This window comes from Sinocyclocheilus rhinocerous, unplaced genomic scaffold (assembly GCF_001515625.1).
Source record: "Sinocyclocheilus rhinocerous isolate Xijiao unplaced genomic scaffold, SAMN03320098_v1.1 scaffold1234, whole genome shotgun sequence".
NCBI classification, from domain to species: Eukaryota; Metazoa; Chordata; class Actinopteri; order Cypriniformes; family Cyprinidae; genus Sinocyclocheilus; species Sinocyclocheilus rhinocerous.
Window position 1 is genome coordinate 506,669 of NW_015656153.1, and position 17,876 is coordinate 524,544.

Here is a 17,876-nt window from a genome sequence, read left to right on the forward strand (position 1 = left end):
CCAGCGAGGGCAGAAGCAGAGAGGTCGGATGGTGTACGCAATCTCAAAGAGCCGTTTGTTTCATCGTCAGAGTTTTGTTTTGGACACTATCCATTCAGAGAGAGTTTTCCACTTTACTCCATAATGTCAGACTGTGAGGGGCTTCCGATGGGTGAGTATCCAGTGTCAGGGAATTTTGGATTTATACTGTTTTGGCCTGGCTCCATGCTGACAACTCATCCTGCAAATATGTTCTCATATTCTGCTTGATGAGAGTGCAAAGGTTTTAGCCATATATGGCTGCTTTCAGGCCGACCATCTCTGTCATTGGACATCTTAAGGGAGAGACTATCATTTTACAAAATGTGCTTCAGTTCTATGTGTGTGTCTGTTGCAAAGTATGTGTTATAGCCTCCACAAATAATTTATCTGGATCATACATCACAGCTGAACACTGCTGCAGCTGTTATTTACAACAGTGCCGTGTGGATATGCGCTTCCCGCTTGGGTGTCTTCATGGCAGTGCATTTATAACATATATAAACATAAGACACGCTTGAAGGGATCATTTCCCTCACATAGAGCAGAGCCTAGAAAAGTCTGAATGGTGGCTGGCTGTCTGCACAGTGAAAACAATCAGATATAAATAGACCTTCTCCCTCCTGGTGCGAGGAACAATACTGTTTACCAGGCATTTTACCTGCTAAAGCATTATACTAACCCAGTTAACACTGAAGTCTTAAGAAAGAATGGCTGTATTTGGTTCTGTTATATAGTAAACTCACATTTAAAAAGCATATTAGTGGCTAAATTGCCAGCGATTTGCAATGAAATGGTTTGTGTCATTCTTTTTTTGTCACGAATGCCTCCAGCTATGAAGATTATGCCATAACAATGTTTAATATTTGAAGGTTTGTTATGGGAATTAAGTCAATGCATTCTTTTCCAAATTTATGTGGGTGTTATCAGTAGTCACGTGGAATAACTCATTGCTGTTATGTATTTGCCAAGGCCAGCTCTATCTGAAGTTAGGAATCTGGCATGCACAGATATTCGCATATATCAGAGTTTAAAAACGTAGGTTCTGAGTAGTGAGAGTGTCTCAACACCATCCAGTAAGTGTGCTGCTAGATTGTAATATTAGTAATACAGGTTGCTACATTTTAGTATATTTTTTAGTCTGTGCTTATTAATAGTCTCAGAAAAGCTGTTTCTGAGCCATTTAACTTATTTGTGTCTTCCCATATATGTTATATCAGGAAATCAAGATGAGTGAGTTAAATATAATATCAATAACTTAACTATAAAGTAGCCTGTGCTTCTCAGTTTTGTTTTTGAATCTCCTGAGAAAAGTTGTGCAGTAATTCCCAGTCATGAGACAGCACATAAACAGATAACCTTGAGCTGTTTACAGAACTAATTAATTAGGATGCACTTTGGAATCCCTTTCATAATTGTGAAGAACGTCTTTGTTTAATGAAGCTCAGAGTTTAATGAAGCCACTTTGTATAATGATTGGGCCTCTGTGTAACAGGAGGCCATTTGTTTCCACTGACTGCATCTTAAAATGTCCCAAATTAACTGCAGGCTTTGCACTAAATAAACAATCTGATTTTGACACGCGCACATAATATCAGAACGACATTTGCTACTTTAATGTACACCGATTGTTACTTCTCAGTCATAATTAAAAGCAATGTAGTCCAGTACAATATTTCAAACTTGTCGAGAATTATCACATTAAAAATTACGTCGCTCTAAACAAGTGGGAAAAATGTTGTTAGAAATACATTTATTCAAGTTATTTATTTATTTTTATAAATACGACGGTCTCCTAGTTTTTGCGTAATTTCCACAACAAACGTTTCTTCTTTTTTTCCCGAAAGTGTCACCGAAGAGCATGCTTTCCCTTACGAAAAATAAGTTTATTCAAGTGTGCTATTAGTATACTTCTTTTAAACTAAAAATAGGAAAGTATACTTAATAATATACTTGAACTTTACTTAAGTATACTTACTAAAATAAACTTGAAGTATACTACTTTTTGGTAAGGGTTGGTTAAATATGACGCAGTATCTGTGAAAATACAGAGAACAATCAAGGTAAATATTACATTTAAATTATTATTGTGTGTCATCTCCAGTCAAGGAGCAATTTTCAAAAAACGTGGCAGAATGTATTGTTAATGCTGTATTTATTTCACATAAATAAAATGAAATGCTATAGCTATGATATTAGCCTTAGCAAGACAGACAACAGGTACAGTCTTTTTCCTCAAAAAATGGCTTCAATGTCTTTTCCACCATATAATGCTGTCTGAACAATTTGCAACTGCAAATATTGATAGTGTATCAAAAATAACAGAATTCCTCAGTGATCCATATACATTCATTGTTGGTCATTTTTAGTACACAAACAAATTTTCGACAGTGTGTTTTAGTCTAGAGTTTGTTTGTAGTCTACAGGGACAAAAGTGCCCATAGTTTAAATAAAATAGATGATTTGTTTACTTTACAACAGTATATATTTTTTTCTCCCACAATGGTTGCATTACGTGCATGCTCTAAGTAAACCACAAGGTGTCACTGTTCAGCTATTTACAGTAGCGATGGCACACACACTACGCCCACCTGCTAAAAGGTCATATAATTCATAACAAAGGAGAATTATATTGTGGCAGAATGACATTTAGTTGTGTTTAGTTGAACTGCGTGCCGTACTGATGCATGACATGACAGAATGGTATAAGTAGAGGTGCTCTCTATGAAGGACACGACCATGGTCTGGTCATCTGAACTCAATGGGTGAGTAAGGCTTGGGCCTTAAGAGGACATTAACACTCACTATATGTGATGTATCCTTTATGAGAGCTGACAGTTGTGGAGATGTTACAAACATACAGCAACGTTCATTTGTTTCTATTTTGGCAGGTGAGAAAATAAGCATTTCTCACTGTTTTACTGCCCCACCCTTGTTTCGCTTGTCATAAGGGATGAGATAACAAAAATAATTTCAGACTTGGAGAATCCCTAAGTAATGCAGCTTGTGCCGTTACAGTTTACTTTTCAAACCTCTGTCATGTTGGCCTTGAGGCACTGTGTATTGTCATGTTGAAAATCATGCTGTATTTTCCATTTCAAGGGTATTTTTATATAATGACTTAACTCATCTGGTCTGGTCTGGGGAGGAGCATCTCCATCTGTAATGCAATTTCAGCTTCTTAGTGTTGGTGGGCAGAGTTATTCAAGATAGTATATTGATCGACCAAAGTAATCCTGACAATCTGAGACTGGTAATGTGAAGTCCCAGTAAAAGCTAGCGGGTTCACACTGTGGAGAAAAGCACTCCTACTTAATTTTGATCTACCCCATTAAGATCCCATTAGAGCAATGTGATTTATGAGCCCTGTATTTTGAACGGCCCACTAATTGGTTTGACCAGTGAACTAGTCATGTTATTGGCAGTTTGGAAATTAAAGTGATTTCTGTATTTTATCCATTCAAAAGGCTACGAAAGCGAACCTAGTTCTGCACATAAACGTAGCGCTGTGTTTATGGTTCGCTGTGCAATGCGTCTTTTTCCATAATAGCCTACCTGCAGACTGCAGCCAATAGAAATGCTTCTCTATCGTTGCGCGTCCTGCTTGATCACAGCACAGATCGTGAAAGCAGACTACAGTTTGTGTCATTCATTGTAACAAACAAAGTGTAGAGACGATGTAAATAATAGATTCAGTGTGCAGTGTAGAGAACTTCATTCATTAAAATGGAAAATGTGAGATCGCAATGAACTAAGGAAGTAACTAAGGGTAACAGCTTTTTAATTATTATGAAAAGAGTTTGCAAATGTGAAATTGAATTTATACAACAGTTTTATACATTTTTGATTTTATACAAAAGTTAATATTAAGTGACTTACATTTTAGGAATACTGTTGTCTATTTTGCTCTATTTCCTCAACAAAAATATAGTTCAAAAACAAAGTCACAGCTGAGCCGCTGCGCATCTATAGTCTTTGACACAGCGCTGTTTAGTTTATGAATGAATCTTTGCTTTTGAACAAATCTAGTGAGTCAATGATTCAATGACCCATTCATAAAGAGAGTCACTTGCTTCGTTCCTAAATGAATCAGCCGTTTGAACGAATCGATTGAATGAAAGATTCAGTGACAAAGACAGTGACTTGCTGCCACCTACTGGCGGTTTCAGTTTCATTTTTAAAGTATAAATTGAGTCATTTAAATAATTTAAATTTCTATATTCAAAACTTTATATTTAAAACATTAACCTCATAACATTGTTATTATGAGATGCATTAAATGCCACCTCTGAGTCTTGTCAAAAATTCTGTAAATATTCCTTAATGCCACATTTGTGCTCTTCTGTGCCATGCAAAGATGAATTGTTGATGCTGATTTCATTTGACTGGTTACTTATTCTTTTTAATTTTTTTCAATTTATTTTAATTGAATTTATTGTTTAATTAAAAATTTTGATACAATTTTACAAATGTAACGTTTTTGCCACAAAAGATGACATACATTTAATAAAGTTAGAAAAATGGCATTACAAAGGTTAAAAAAAACCTTTAAGGAGTCAAATATCAATGGGAAGGTTCATTTCTGTCATTGATCAGAAGGTGTCTGTTCCTATTTTTTTAGGACCACTAGTGCTCCCGAAAAGAAATGCAAGTATAGAGTCCTTAAGAATGTAATATTAAATCTAACTGCAAACGTTTTTGCAAAGTGTAAACTATTAAATATAATCTACAAATCATTCAATACTGTACCAGTAAATAAGAAGTGTTTTGAGGGCTTAGTTAAACAAGCCAATTAGAGACACTAATCATTCTCATTTTTTATTAAATCATTCTTTAATTTCACTAATCAATCTTTTCTTTTATATATAAAAAAAATAAAAAATAACTCTAGCTTTCTTATCTTTTTGTATTCTATCTGTTTTCTTTTCATTTATTATACAATTAACAAAAGCAAAAAAAGACCTCTAACAATAGCTTGCTCTATTCTTTTTCTATTCTATCTGTTTTCTTTTTATTTATTATATTATTTAAAAAAACCTTGCTACGTGTACTGCGTTAAGCTACCTGAGACTTGTTATAGCACTTGTATATCATTGCACTTTTGTTGATTTTGATTGCTTCCAAAAGCTTGTGGAAATGTAGATTACGTGATCGAATGTTGGTCGCCTGGCTTTGTGTTTGTTTGTTGCGAATATGTGGAATTGTGACAGTAATAATACTGCAAAATTAAAAATGTGTATAATGTTCAAAAGTTGTGATATAAGATGCAATATTTCAGTCTCGCTTGTAATGTTTCTGGGAAGCTGATTAGCTAATTCTGCTGATCTTTTTCTTTCCACTAATCCGGTATGCTTTCATTGGACAAATTAACCACAGTTGTGTATGATGTCATTTAAATGATGTCACCGTGGCTTGACCAACATTGTTTGACTCATGATGGTAACTGATTAGATTTAGAGCAGTGGTGAGTTGCACTCATATCGATCACACTGTCTGTCTGCGATTCTGTCATTTTGATGCCTGGATTCTCAGTTGGATCTGAACTGTTTTCACAGCCCATAAGTGCTATTTCAATCTCAAAAGCAGATGATCCCTGTTCAGGAGCAGATAACTGTAGGATAGATAGAAAGAATGAACGTGAGACAGAAAGAGTCACATAAAGAATTATGAATATGAGGGAGAAATGACAGGAGAATTATGCACTTGATAGGATAAGAATCGCAGATCCATAGCGGTGCTTTGTTATAGATCTGCGATTCTTGTTTATCCTATCAAATGCGTGTGTGTGTGTTTGTAATGGTTTGGGTGGTTTATAAGGATACAAGGAAGACTCTTATCTTCACCAAGGCTGAATTTAATTAATTAAAAAATACAGTAAAACGGTAATATTGTAAAATTATATTACAGTTTAAAATAACTGTTTTCTATTTTAATATATTTTTAAAATACAGTTCATTCCTGTGACTGCAAAACTGAATTTTCAACATACCAATAATCTTGTACCTTAATATTATATTAATATTAATATTATATAATAAAGAAATACTGATAGGTATTTACCCATTGTTTAGCTGAGGGCCATTTCACTGCCAATCAAGCCAACTAATGGTCTGTTACGTATTATAGTTTACGAATGTTGGTTAATGAAGTATTAATGTAAGTTATTATAAATCATTATCTAATTTTATTGCATGCGATATGATATTTAATGACAGAAGTATATCTATTTTGCTGTTAAATGTTCAGACTGATGGCTGTGTGAGGGCTGTGTGGCCGATGCTGTTGCTAGGTGGTGACAGTCATAATAAACATGGCTAACCTAACATGAGATTATCTAGTATCCAAAAGTAGCTGCTCAGAGTTTTGTTTCAAACACTAAGAATAGAGAGATTCAGAAAGTGTCAACTTCATTAGAGCATTTTTTTTTCAATTGACCTGTACAGAGATTTCAGTGTCACTAGGGATTATGTCATCCCTTCATAAAGAGTCATTATTCATTCACAATATGTATGATAATAAGTCGTTATATAATAAGAAGCTTGCACATGTAAGATCTTTTAATGAGCTGGTTGAGTCTGCACTTCATGTGAATGTTAATTCACTAATAGGCATTGGAGCAGAGAAAGGTGCAGATGCTATTTTAGTCTAAACCTCAGGCACTGGCATGGTCTATTACCCTGAGATTATCAACACAACCTCCTGACATTGCTTATGACATGCCATTAATGCAGTTGTAGTTCTACTGGAGGAGGAAAAATGTCAGCTGATTGCAAAGTCTATTACCCTGAGATTATCAACACAACCTCCTGACATTGCTTATGACTATGCCATTAATGCAGTTGTAGTTCTACTGGAGGAGGAAAAATGTCAGCTGATTGCAAACATTAATGCCATTTTTCATGTACAGTAGGCAGATTGTTGTATACTATTATTGTAATATTATTTAACAATAGCTAGCTTGAACTAAATGCCACAAAATGTGGTTCCTTTGTATGTAGATCTGCAAGGCCGTGTAGTTTTGCATTTGTAGGTTACTTGGAAAATTATTTTCTGGTTTTCAGCATAAAAATTAAATTAAAACAAAAATTTTAACAAAAAAAACCTAAATAAAAATGAATAAAACAAATAAATTATTTTACAAAATTTAATACATTTATTTTATTTTTAATATAAAAAAATTCTCTGGAGCAGATGGATACAGTGGATAGGAGCAGTGGATAGATTGCTACTCTTCTTGTTTGTGTATAATCTTGACTCACTGTAGGTTTAGAGGCAGTGCTTCCTAGTTCCCTTTCAGTCGGTCTGATGTAAAGTTCACTTAAAGCAGGGGTGCCCAACCCTGCTCTTGGCGATCGACTGTTCTGCAAAGTTTAGCTCCAACTCTAATCAAAGACACCTGCCTTTAATTTTTAAGTGATCCTGAAGACCCTAATTAGTTGCTTCAGGTGTGTTTGATTAGGGTTGGAGCTGAACTTTGCAGGACAGTCATCGCCAGGAGCAGGGTTGGGCACCCCTGTATTATACAGTATAATTTTCCTTACAAAAAAAAACTGGAACTATGTCAGGTGCCGAATATAGCTAATCCCCAAGAAGCTCCTTTATGATGCATATGTGTGTATCATTTTGTGTTTGTTTAAGTGTGTGCATATGTGTTTGAATGAAAAAGGTGCAGCCAGCATAATTGGAGAACAATAGGAGGGTGTACTGTAGCACTGTTCGGCTGCCACCCGAGGGATCCCCAGACTTACACAGAGATGATGAAGTGCTTCTCCCAGCCTCTCTCCCTTCCCCCAGCTGGTGTCTCTCTCCAGGGGTCTGTGCACTCTCTAATCTCACAGCACCACCACTGGACTATATTTGTCTCGATTAACACGCAGGCAGTCGACGCCAAAAAAATCATCAAAAAGTGCTTGTGCTGTTCTATAGCAAAATGATAGAATGTCACCAGTAAAAGTCAAATAATAGAAAGGAAATCTTAGAAAATCAAAATTTGAGAATCATAGAATATCAATATGAATAGAGTAGTTTCACATTTTTTCTGTATTGCTAATGTTTTCACTATTGCTGTTAAAAGTGTATGTGTATATATATATATATATTAAAATTTACATCAGCTTTTTTATGACAAAATGCTTCATGCATGGATGCATCTGATGATTTGACATTTCATGTGAAAGTGACGTGACATGTGGCCAAGTATGGTGACCCATACTCAGAATTAGTGCTCTGCATTTATCCCATCCAAAGTGCACACACACAGCAGTGAACACACACCCGGAGCAGTGGGCAGCCATTTTTTGCTGCGGCGCCCGGGGAGCAATTGGGGTTTCAGTGCCTTGCTCAAGGGCATCTCAGTCATGGTATTGAAGGTGGGAGAGAGCGCTGTACATTCACTCCCCCCACCTACAATCCCTGCCAGTACGAGACTCGAACCCGCAACCTTTGGGTTACGAGTCCAACTCTCTAACCATTAGGCCACGACTGACCATGTGATCACCACATCAGAGCAGCTGTGACAGCTCAGAATATAAATCACTATTATAGGCACTGTTTTGTATTTTATTTTATTTTATTTTATACTGTTTTGTACTTGATTAAAAACTTTTACTGTATGAAGCAAAGTTTTTAGGAATAAAAAAAATCACTGTGAGTTAGAAATGACTTAAACACAGAACGGTGAATGACAGAAGCTTGAAATTTCTCAAAGAAGACAGCTAATAAATGTAAACCATTACTGTAGGCTTACCATCATGATTCAGGACAAGACAAAACTTTTTTTGAGCACTTTATATTGTTATGCACTGGCTCAATTTGTTTCTAACTAAAAATAAAACCAGAAATCCTTTATGAACATGCTAAATATTGACTGTATTTAATTACGTTATAAAATAAAAATGTATTATGTAGTAACACATATATTATGTATTACTAGTGCAATGGCATTAAAATCGCAAACTGAATATGAAAACAATTAATTGACATGATCAAAGGTCCCTTTTTTAATGATTTCAGAGGAAGAGACATCATGTAAAAAAGAATGCAGGAAAAATGGATGGCTGCCTTCTGGGGCTAATCCTTGATTTGATCTTTAGCGGGACAGACAGAAGTGGCAGTGTCAGCACTGTTATGGGGTCTAAGAATGAACACTATAGGCTCTCTGATGCCAGATTCAAGCAGCACTGCTGGCCTCGGGACAAGAGAGAGAAAGAGAGACACCAGTGGGACATGAAAATGTCTCATCATCCACCCCTCGGATCATTTCATTTTTTTTTAGGCTTTTGAGGCAAAGCCATGGCCAAATTGGACACAGAAACCCCAGAAATCCAATTTAACACAGCTCTCTTCCACTTGCCATAATTTGAGGTTGGGGGATGGGGTCAGGAGAATAATCTTTAAAGAGGCTCTTGCAGCTTTTCTATCCTATTTTTTTTTCATTTGACTGTGTTTTGTCTGTTTGAAGATGTGTAAATATTGGCCACGTCGTCATTCTTATGCATATTCTACCGTATGCGCCTGTCTCTTGAATAATTTAAAGAGGTTTTCCCCTGTGACGACCCACAGTCAAAACTGAGATACACGCTGCCAACCTTGGTTTCTCTTTGATGGTCGTCCAGACTGCTTTGTCTGTCTGAAGGCAGATAAGGGTTGAATAGTCAGTGTTTAGCTCTAATTTTTACTCCGAAAGCTTGTTTGTATTGTGGAATAAAGAGTGGAAAGTGAGGTCATGTATTGTGTCTCATATGTGGAAAAGTCCCCAAAAACCTTCCTCCTCATGCGGGAAGCACTGCTTTATTTCTTTACTGTCTGCAGTGTTGGGGTAACTTACAAATAGTTTAAAGTAGTATGACAGCGGCTTTTTAAAACAGTGTAGCAGTGTAGCTATTTTTTTCTGATTACTTGTGGTGTAGCATGACAAAACTCAAGAGTATGTCACTATTTTTGTTGCGTTGCATTTACAGCTGAGTGAACTGGGAATATAATCAAAAATATCACTTACATTTTATTTTAATGTGTCCTTGTTACAGTGTAATTGTACATTTAAGTACTGAGTAATATTGATGAACTACATTCACTATATGGTGAGGGTCAGGATTAGGGTTTGACTTAGGGTTACTTGCATGCAATTATGCATAATTTATTGTTATTATAATAGTAAGTACATGTAATGTGTAACAAGGACACCTTAAAATAAAGTGTTACCAAAATATCCACTTACTATTTCATATGAAGCGTTTGGAAATCTGATTAATTTTAGTGAATTTGTTTAAATAGGTCATTCATTTAAATGAGCTGATTAGAAAAAAAGATTCATTTATGATGCTACATTTTGTTGAAATATTTTGTCAAATATTGCCATTAATCACTTCACCTTGTTATATAAATTGTGGTTATTTTTAACTTTATTGATTGTTTTAGTGTTCATGTAAACCCTACCTAAGTCGGTCATTTTTAGTAAGTTCTTTGTGAGCGCAAATAATGCTCTGATTGCAAACAAAAATAATACATCATTATTTAAAGATACTTCAATATAACTTCAGTGTATAGATGCCTTTTGTTAGTATAGCTTGTTTAGTTCAAAATATAAATAAGTATATTTGCATATATGTATATGATTTTTTTTCTATTGCTCAAAAATTTAGGGTCAGTATGGTTTTTTTATTGTAATTAATACTTTAATTCAGGATGTATTAAATTGATCAAAAGTGACAGTATAGACATTTATGTTGTTACAATTTTTGTCAAATAATTTGTGCTCTTTCTATTCATACAAAAATCCTGAAAAGACGTATCACGGTTTACAAAAAACATTAAGCAGCACAAGATTTGTTTTCAACATTGATAATAATAAGAGATGTTATTTGACTAAATCAGCATATTAAAATGATTTCTGAGGAATTATGTAACTGGAGTAGCGGCTGCTGAAAAGTCTGCTTTGCCAACACAGGAAAAAATTAAATTTTTATAAATATTCATTTAAATAACAGTCATTTGAAACGGTATAATATTTCACAATACTACTATTTTTACTGTATTTTTAATCAAATAAATGCATCCTTGCTGAGTATAAGAGACTTATTTTAAAAAAACATTTAAAAAAAATCTTACTGACCCCAAACTTTTAAAATGATAATGTAGATATGTTTGTTTTTGTTTATGATTTTTTTTTTTAACGTTTTTCTCAGTACAGCGTCTTTCCTGCTTCCATGAAACATGGAAGCTTAGATTTAGCCTCAGCCACAAACAGTCATAATCCTCTTTACTCCAGTGTGCAGTTTAAGTACAACTACATTCTGAATCAGCGTGTAAAAACACACAAAAATACCCTTAATCAATAGTAGCCCTTTGCCAACTCTAAATATCGATTCACACCAACTTGTTTCTATTTTAGGACACCTCTAATGCAGCAAAGTCATCTTTTCTTGCTTAATTTCTCCAGCACCGTTCTGTTTCCTACAGTGTCAGAGTTGAGTCTCAGTCAGCTGGAGGGGGAGGGTTTATGTTTTGAGAGAGGCTCCACCCCCTGCGCTCTGATTGGTCCGTTTTCCGCTGTCTGACCGGGACTCACAGACAAGCTCAGCAGAGTGTCCTCGACATTACACAAACGCTCACACACTCCCAACACTCGCACACACTCCTCTGAGAGCTTAAGCCCTGGACTGGCTTATTTTTCTTCTGGAGATCTCACACAGGAAAACACCACAGAAAGAACCGGAGAAGAAAAAGTGCACAAAAAGACAAGCATTTTATAACTTCAGAAAATATTTTGACTGTCTTTTTTTGGAGTCCTATTCAAGGAGAGCGTCTGAGTTAGCGAGCTTGAATGGGTTGCCATGGTGATTGACACTGGCAGGCTGACCCTAGAAGAAGACTGGATGTTGAATGGACAGAGAGCTGCAGTGGCCAGCCAGCGAAAGTAACAGGGAGTTATCAGAGAAAGGGAAGAAGGGAGGAAGAGAATGGAGGACGGCTTCTCCAGCTACAGCAGTCTCTATGACACCTCTTCACTGCTGCAGTTCTGCAACGGTAAACTCATCATGTTTTCTGTCTTTAGTCTGAGAACTTGTCCATCTTATGATCTACATGTTCAGGTAAACATGTTGCCTCAGCTGGATGGTGGTACCTCAGGTGCTGCACTTAACCTTTATGACCTTCTTCAGTCCCTCAACTTTGAGAAAGTTTTTAAATCCTCTTGGCTGTGATGGATCATTTTGAAAGGATTTGATAGTAGTTGACAGTTTTCTTACACTGAGATGCTCCCGAAGCAAGTGTTTCCAGAAGGGCATCTCTCAAATGTCATGTTTTTCAGGTTCTTACAGTGTTTAGGTGAAGCATATTTGTCATTCCTGAGATTGAAGGTGTTTGATGTTGTTTTCAGACTGACGTGTTCGTTTTGAACGAAACAATGCAGAGAAAAATCTCTTACGCCTTTATTACATCAGATCGTTCTCCAATGAAAATGAAACTCAAGAGCTTTCCGACAAGCTAAAGAATGAGGAGGATGTCGTTTTTGATTTGTTGGGGTGTTTTTGTTGTTCTGCCATCCTGATTGCCATCTGTAGTCATGTGTGTGTATGCTGGCTGGTGCTTCAAGGCTTTTGGGCGAGGGCTGATGATAAAAGAGGAAAAGAAGAGAGGAGTTTGGGGTGGTTAGTAAGGGATTTCCTTGTTCCAGGATGAATAGAAGTGCGTGTCACTGTTCTGTCAACCACTATTAATCTCTTGCATTAAGGAACCTCATATGACATCACAGCGCTAGAGAAAACCATCTGAAGTTCTCCTTGCTCTTGTGATGCTGTGCTGTTGCATGAGTTTTTACATTAAAGGTTTTATTGAATTGTAGTTTAAAGGGTTAGTTCACCAAAAAAGAAAATTAGTCCATGAATTACTCACTCTCAATGAATCCTATGTGTATATGACTTTCTTCTTTCAGATGAATCCAGTCGGAGTTATATGAAAAATGGTCTTTGATCTTCCAAGCTGTTTAATGGCAGTCAGCGGGTGTTGCAGTGCATCAGTCCAAAAGAAGTGAAATAAAGTGCATCCATTCATAATAAAAAGTGCCTCACACGGCTCCGGGGGGTGAACAAAGGCCTCCTGTAGCGAATCGATGCGTTTTTGTAAGAAAAATATCTATCTTCAAAACGTAATAATCCATGGACTAATTTTCATTTTTGGGTGAACTAACCCTTTAAGCCTTTATCGGTGAGGGTTTATTTCAATCTATACTGAAAAAAATGGCATAGAATCTAAGTAAATTTCACAATTAATTACAAAGAAATGGCAGGTAACACATTAAAATAAATATACATTTTTGTAGTAGAAAGACTGAAGGAGTATTTTCTTGTAGAACATGCTTCAATAATCTTTGATTTATGACTTGAAAACATTTTTATACAGTGTACTCAAATTTCTTGTTTGCAAAAGTAAGTCTATTCTTTTACTTTAAATCAACAATAATTCTGTTCATTCTAGACATTGACAGTATTTTCATATTATAATTTTATCAATTAGAGATTTTATAATTAACCAATGGATACAGTATACATGCTAAAATTGAATTAGATATTTAATTGTGCATGCATATATCTTTTAAATCACTAATAATTTAAAACATTTAAAAAAATGAATAATAATTTAGTGTAATATTTGCATCTATATTTATTATTATTATTATGGTTGTTGTTAAATGTTAATTTTATAATAATAATGTAATATTTAGCAAATATTCAAATGAATGTTCATGTTTCATACTGTAAATTTTAAGGTTGTGATACCTGAATTCACTTAAAAATGCATTTAAAACATTTAAAATGATTGGTTTCAGATTTTAGTATTTAGTTTTTTATTTATTTTCATAAAATAGTATTTAATTTTAATATTGACCATTTATCAGTTATCAGCCATAACATAGAAAATAACTATCAGCTTATCAGTATTGACCAGAATTTTAATATCAGAATTTTAATATCAATTAATCGAATTTCTAAACGCGATTACAATTACAAATGCCACAATTATGTAATCGTTCAAAGCGGCAATTAATCGTTCACTTAAGTCCACTTATGTTATTCTGCGTGCTTAAGATGTGTTTTTTTCTTTCTACAGGTTATCTTAAGGGTTTTTCCATTGTTTTAATTTTAGTTTTAGTATAACATTATAATACCATGCATATTTTTATTTATTAAGTTTTTATTTAAAGAAGAAACCAATACAATGTATAGTTGACATTTGAGGTTTAATACTATAGAAAAGCAATAAAAGTTTTTCAGGAAGAGTGTTTTCAGCTTGTTTATTTTCATATAAAAATGGCATGCAGTTGCTTCAAACAATGGTATAAACATCATTCAATGTAAATTGTGATAATCGTAATTAATTACGTAATTATTATGTAATTATTATTAATTACAATTTCAAGGGAATAATCGACAATTATGATTTTTGTCATAATCGTGCAGCCCTAATCCCTAGTGTGTTCACTCCATAATCTCCTTTAAAGTTGATTTTGAAAATCCAACATTAGAGTGATATTTGTTTCTGGGGTCATGTGGCGTAGCTGCATATCTGCCATGTGAGCACTTGGGTGGCTAATGAGATCATCAGAGGTTACTGACTTGTGTTTACACTGAAGCTATGATATGATTGTGTGGTTGGGGTGTAATCTTCTCTTTCATCATCTTGGCAGTCATGTAGACTAAGAAGTCTTCCATTCAGCAGAGCCCTTTAATCTGCTATAGGCCTCATACATCAGTTACACTTATAAACGTCTTGGTTTACAAGTTCTTAAATGAAAAAGACAATCTCTCTGCTTTTCTGCATTCACTCTGTTCGGCTGAGTGAGAATGAGAGCTGCTGTGATGGCTGGCCTGTATTCTGGCTTGTCAGGCCAGCGTAGGACTGTGGGTAATTGAATGAGGGTGTGCTGGAGAGCGCTGCGGTGAGGTCATCCGGCAGTACAGTGCTCAGCCGAAGCTCTGGATCTGGTATGAAGTCATTTGTTCTTAAATGCTTCACGAGTTACTGATCAGCAAACTACACTGTTGTAGGGATACTGGGCCAGCAAATTCATTTTCATAGGCAGATTCTAGAGGCATTATACCTTTATTTAAAGTGTTGCCAATCTCAGACTCATCTGTTCTTGAAGGGATAGTTCAGACAAAAATTAATATTGTAAAGACATGAGGTTATTTTGCCTCCATAATCCTTCAGGAAATTACCAAAATGATGATGGTCACATTTTGGCTGAATAAAAACATCATTTAAAGTCAATCTTAAAGGGTTAGTTCACTCAAAAAAAAAACTAAAAAAAATTCACCATGTTATTCAAAACCGTTAAACCAAAAAATATAAAAGATGATATAAAATGAAAAATGTATCCGTGTGTGTCTGTACATTGAAAGTCAGTGGGGTTCATTATTGTTTTTGGCCCACTTTGGGGTTGTATTGACAAAAGCTGTTAAAACATTCAAAATATGTTATTTTGTGCTCCACAAAAGAAAAAAAAACGTCATACAGGTTTAGAACGACATGAAGGTGAATAAATGATTAATTTTCATTTCTGAGTGAAATAATCCTTTAAGATCAAACTTTAAAGGGGTCATAGGATGCCCATTTTCCACAAGTTGATATGATTCTTTAGGGTCTTAATGAAAAGTCTGTAACATAGTTTGGTTAAAATTTATCAATGGTAGTGTAAAAAACACCTTTTTTACCCTGTCAAAAACAGCTCTTTTCAGAGCAAGCCGTTTTTGTAGCATTTTCCTTTAAATGTTAATGAGCTCTGCTGACCCCTCCCCTCTCTTCCGAGCTGCTCTCAGAGAGACTGTTTACTTCAGCCGCATTCATCGTGAAACTTGCTAATTAGCACATTATTAGGAAAGGCGATTTGCAAAGATTCATTACAAAACATTATACTCACTTCTTCTGTAGATGAGGCTGGATCATGAATGATTCGCGCGAACATAGACACATTTATGTAGATCGGGGGCGCATTCCCGTCAGAAACAATGTAATCCACTGCGAGTTCAGCGGCTCAGATATCAGGAGTAAATGACGACTGCTATGTTCATTATTACATCCAACAACAGAACACCTCAATCGCTTAGGAGTCATTATTGTCTACATCTGCTCCGGGGTTTTCGTACAGTCAAATCATTACCATCATCTTAGTTATTTCCTCAAGGATTCTGAAAAATAAACTTGTGTCCTTACCCAGATTAGGACAAAAATATAAAAAGACAATATAAAATGAAAGATATTTTGAAAAATGTCCATACAATGAAAGTCATTAGGGTTCAGTATTGTTTTGGCCCCCTGTGACTTTCATTGTATTGATGAAAACTGTTGAAACATTCAAAATATCTTCTTTCGTGCTCCAGGTTTGGAAAGACATGAGGATGAGCGAATGATGTCAGATGTTAACTAATCCTTTAAGACTGACCTTTACATAATTGTTTTCATTCAGCCAAAACGTGACCATCATCTTGGTTATTTCCTGAAGGATTCTGGAGACAAATTAACCTCATGTCCTTACTCAAATTAAACATTGGCAGTGAGTTCTGGCAAAGGGAGTAACAGGATATCTGGTGTTCTGGCATCAAGACGTCTACAAGTCGTCTCAGTCTTTCTGACTGCTATTGTCTCATTCAGCCGCTGCTGCCAGAGAACTGTTCTTGGCACTCGGCTCTCACTTCTTATTGGCTGTCCTTTGAGCCACTGATGGATGCATGTGCAACAGGATTAGGATTAAAGACCTGCTCACGTTACCGACCGAACCAGAAGAGAAAACTGAAAGTGAGTGAGAATGAATGTCATGAACAAAATCTTCCACTTGCCTCTACACTTGACCTCTCCACAACCTTAGCAGCAAGAATATAAAAGGTTGAAATTCTAATGCAATTCATAAGAGCCACAGTTGGAAGACATCATTTATTCATTGTTTTCTCATTGACCTTACAAGGCTGTCACTTGAATTTGGAGGTAAATATTGATATACAGAAAATAACTCTCCAAGGGCTGTCGATTCGTTCAAAGCTAGACATCGATTTCCTTTAGTATTGTGGCTCTTGTGCTGTTATTTATTGAGCTGTGCTCTCATAAAAAATTGCAGACTGAGGGATAAAACTCGTCTTCTCCTAAATGGGTGATATTGACACAGCCGTTGTTTGTCTGTTATGTGGCAGACCCCAGATGACTTGCATTGGCTCTTTATCTGGCACTCTCTCCCATTACCTTACTGATAACAATTCTGAAACCATCATCTGCACAGGCCTTCTATCTGAAAAGACCGAAGCCATTAGTGTTGCATGCTCTCTCTCTCTCTCTCTCTCTCTCTCTCTCTCTCTCTCTCTCTCTCTCTCTCGCGTTTTTTCTAAATAATTTACCATTCAAAAGTTTGGGATCAGAAAGATGCATTTATTCGCCTTTTTTAAGGCTGCATTTATTCGATCAAATATATAGTAAAAACAGTAATATTGTAAAATATTGCTACAATTTAAAATGATAGGTTTTTTATTTTACATTTTAAAATGTAATTTATTCCTGTGACGGCAAATCAGAATTTTTTTTAGCAGCCAGTCTTCAGTGTCATATGGTCCTTCAGAAATCATTCAAATATGCGGATTTGGTACTCAAGTAACATTTTGTATTATTATCAATGTTAAAAATGCGTAGGCCTCCTAATATTTTGTGGAATATGTGATATTTTTTTCTGGATTAAAACAGTAATTATTTTTAAATATTTCTAATATTTTAAAAGATTGTTGAAACAAGAAATAAATGATTTCCTATGGCAGTCAATTTTGTTTTCAGAGAAAAAAAATAAAAAGGTAATTTTGGTTTTACAGTTGCAACTTTATTTC

General features: G+C 35.3%; 1 protein-coding gene across 5 annotated transcripts in view; it reads left to right on the forward strand.

The window, feature by feature from the left end:
• Positions 1–17,876, forward strand: part of eml1 (EMAP like 1) — a 57,882-nt gene continuing 40,006 nt past the window's right edge. For 4 of the 5 annotated variants that reach the window (XM_016526873.1, XM_016526874.1, XM_016526876.1 and 1 more), the window contains exon 1: positions 11,720–12,042. In XM_016526873.1, coding sequence (XP_016382359.1) covers positions 11,976–12,042 — 67 coding nt within the window. In that variant the 5' untranslated portion in view covers positions 11,720–11,975. Of the gene's footprint in view, positions 152–11,719; positions 12,043–17,876 lie in introns of those variants that run through there. The other variant, XM_016526875.1, reaches the window with a different exon arrangement.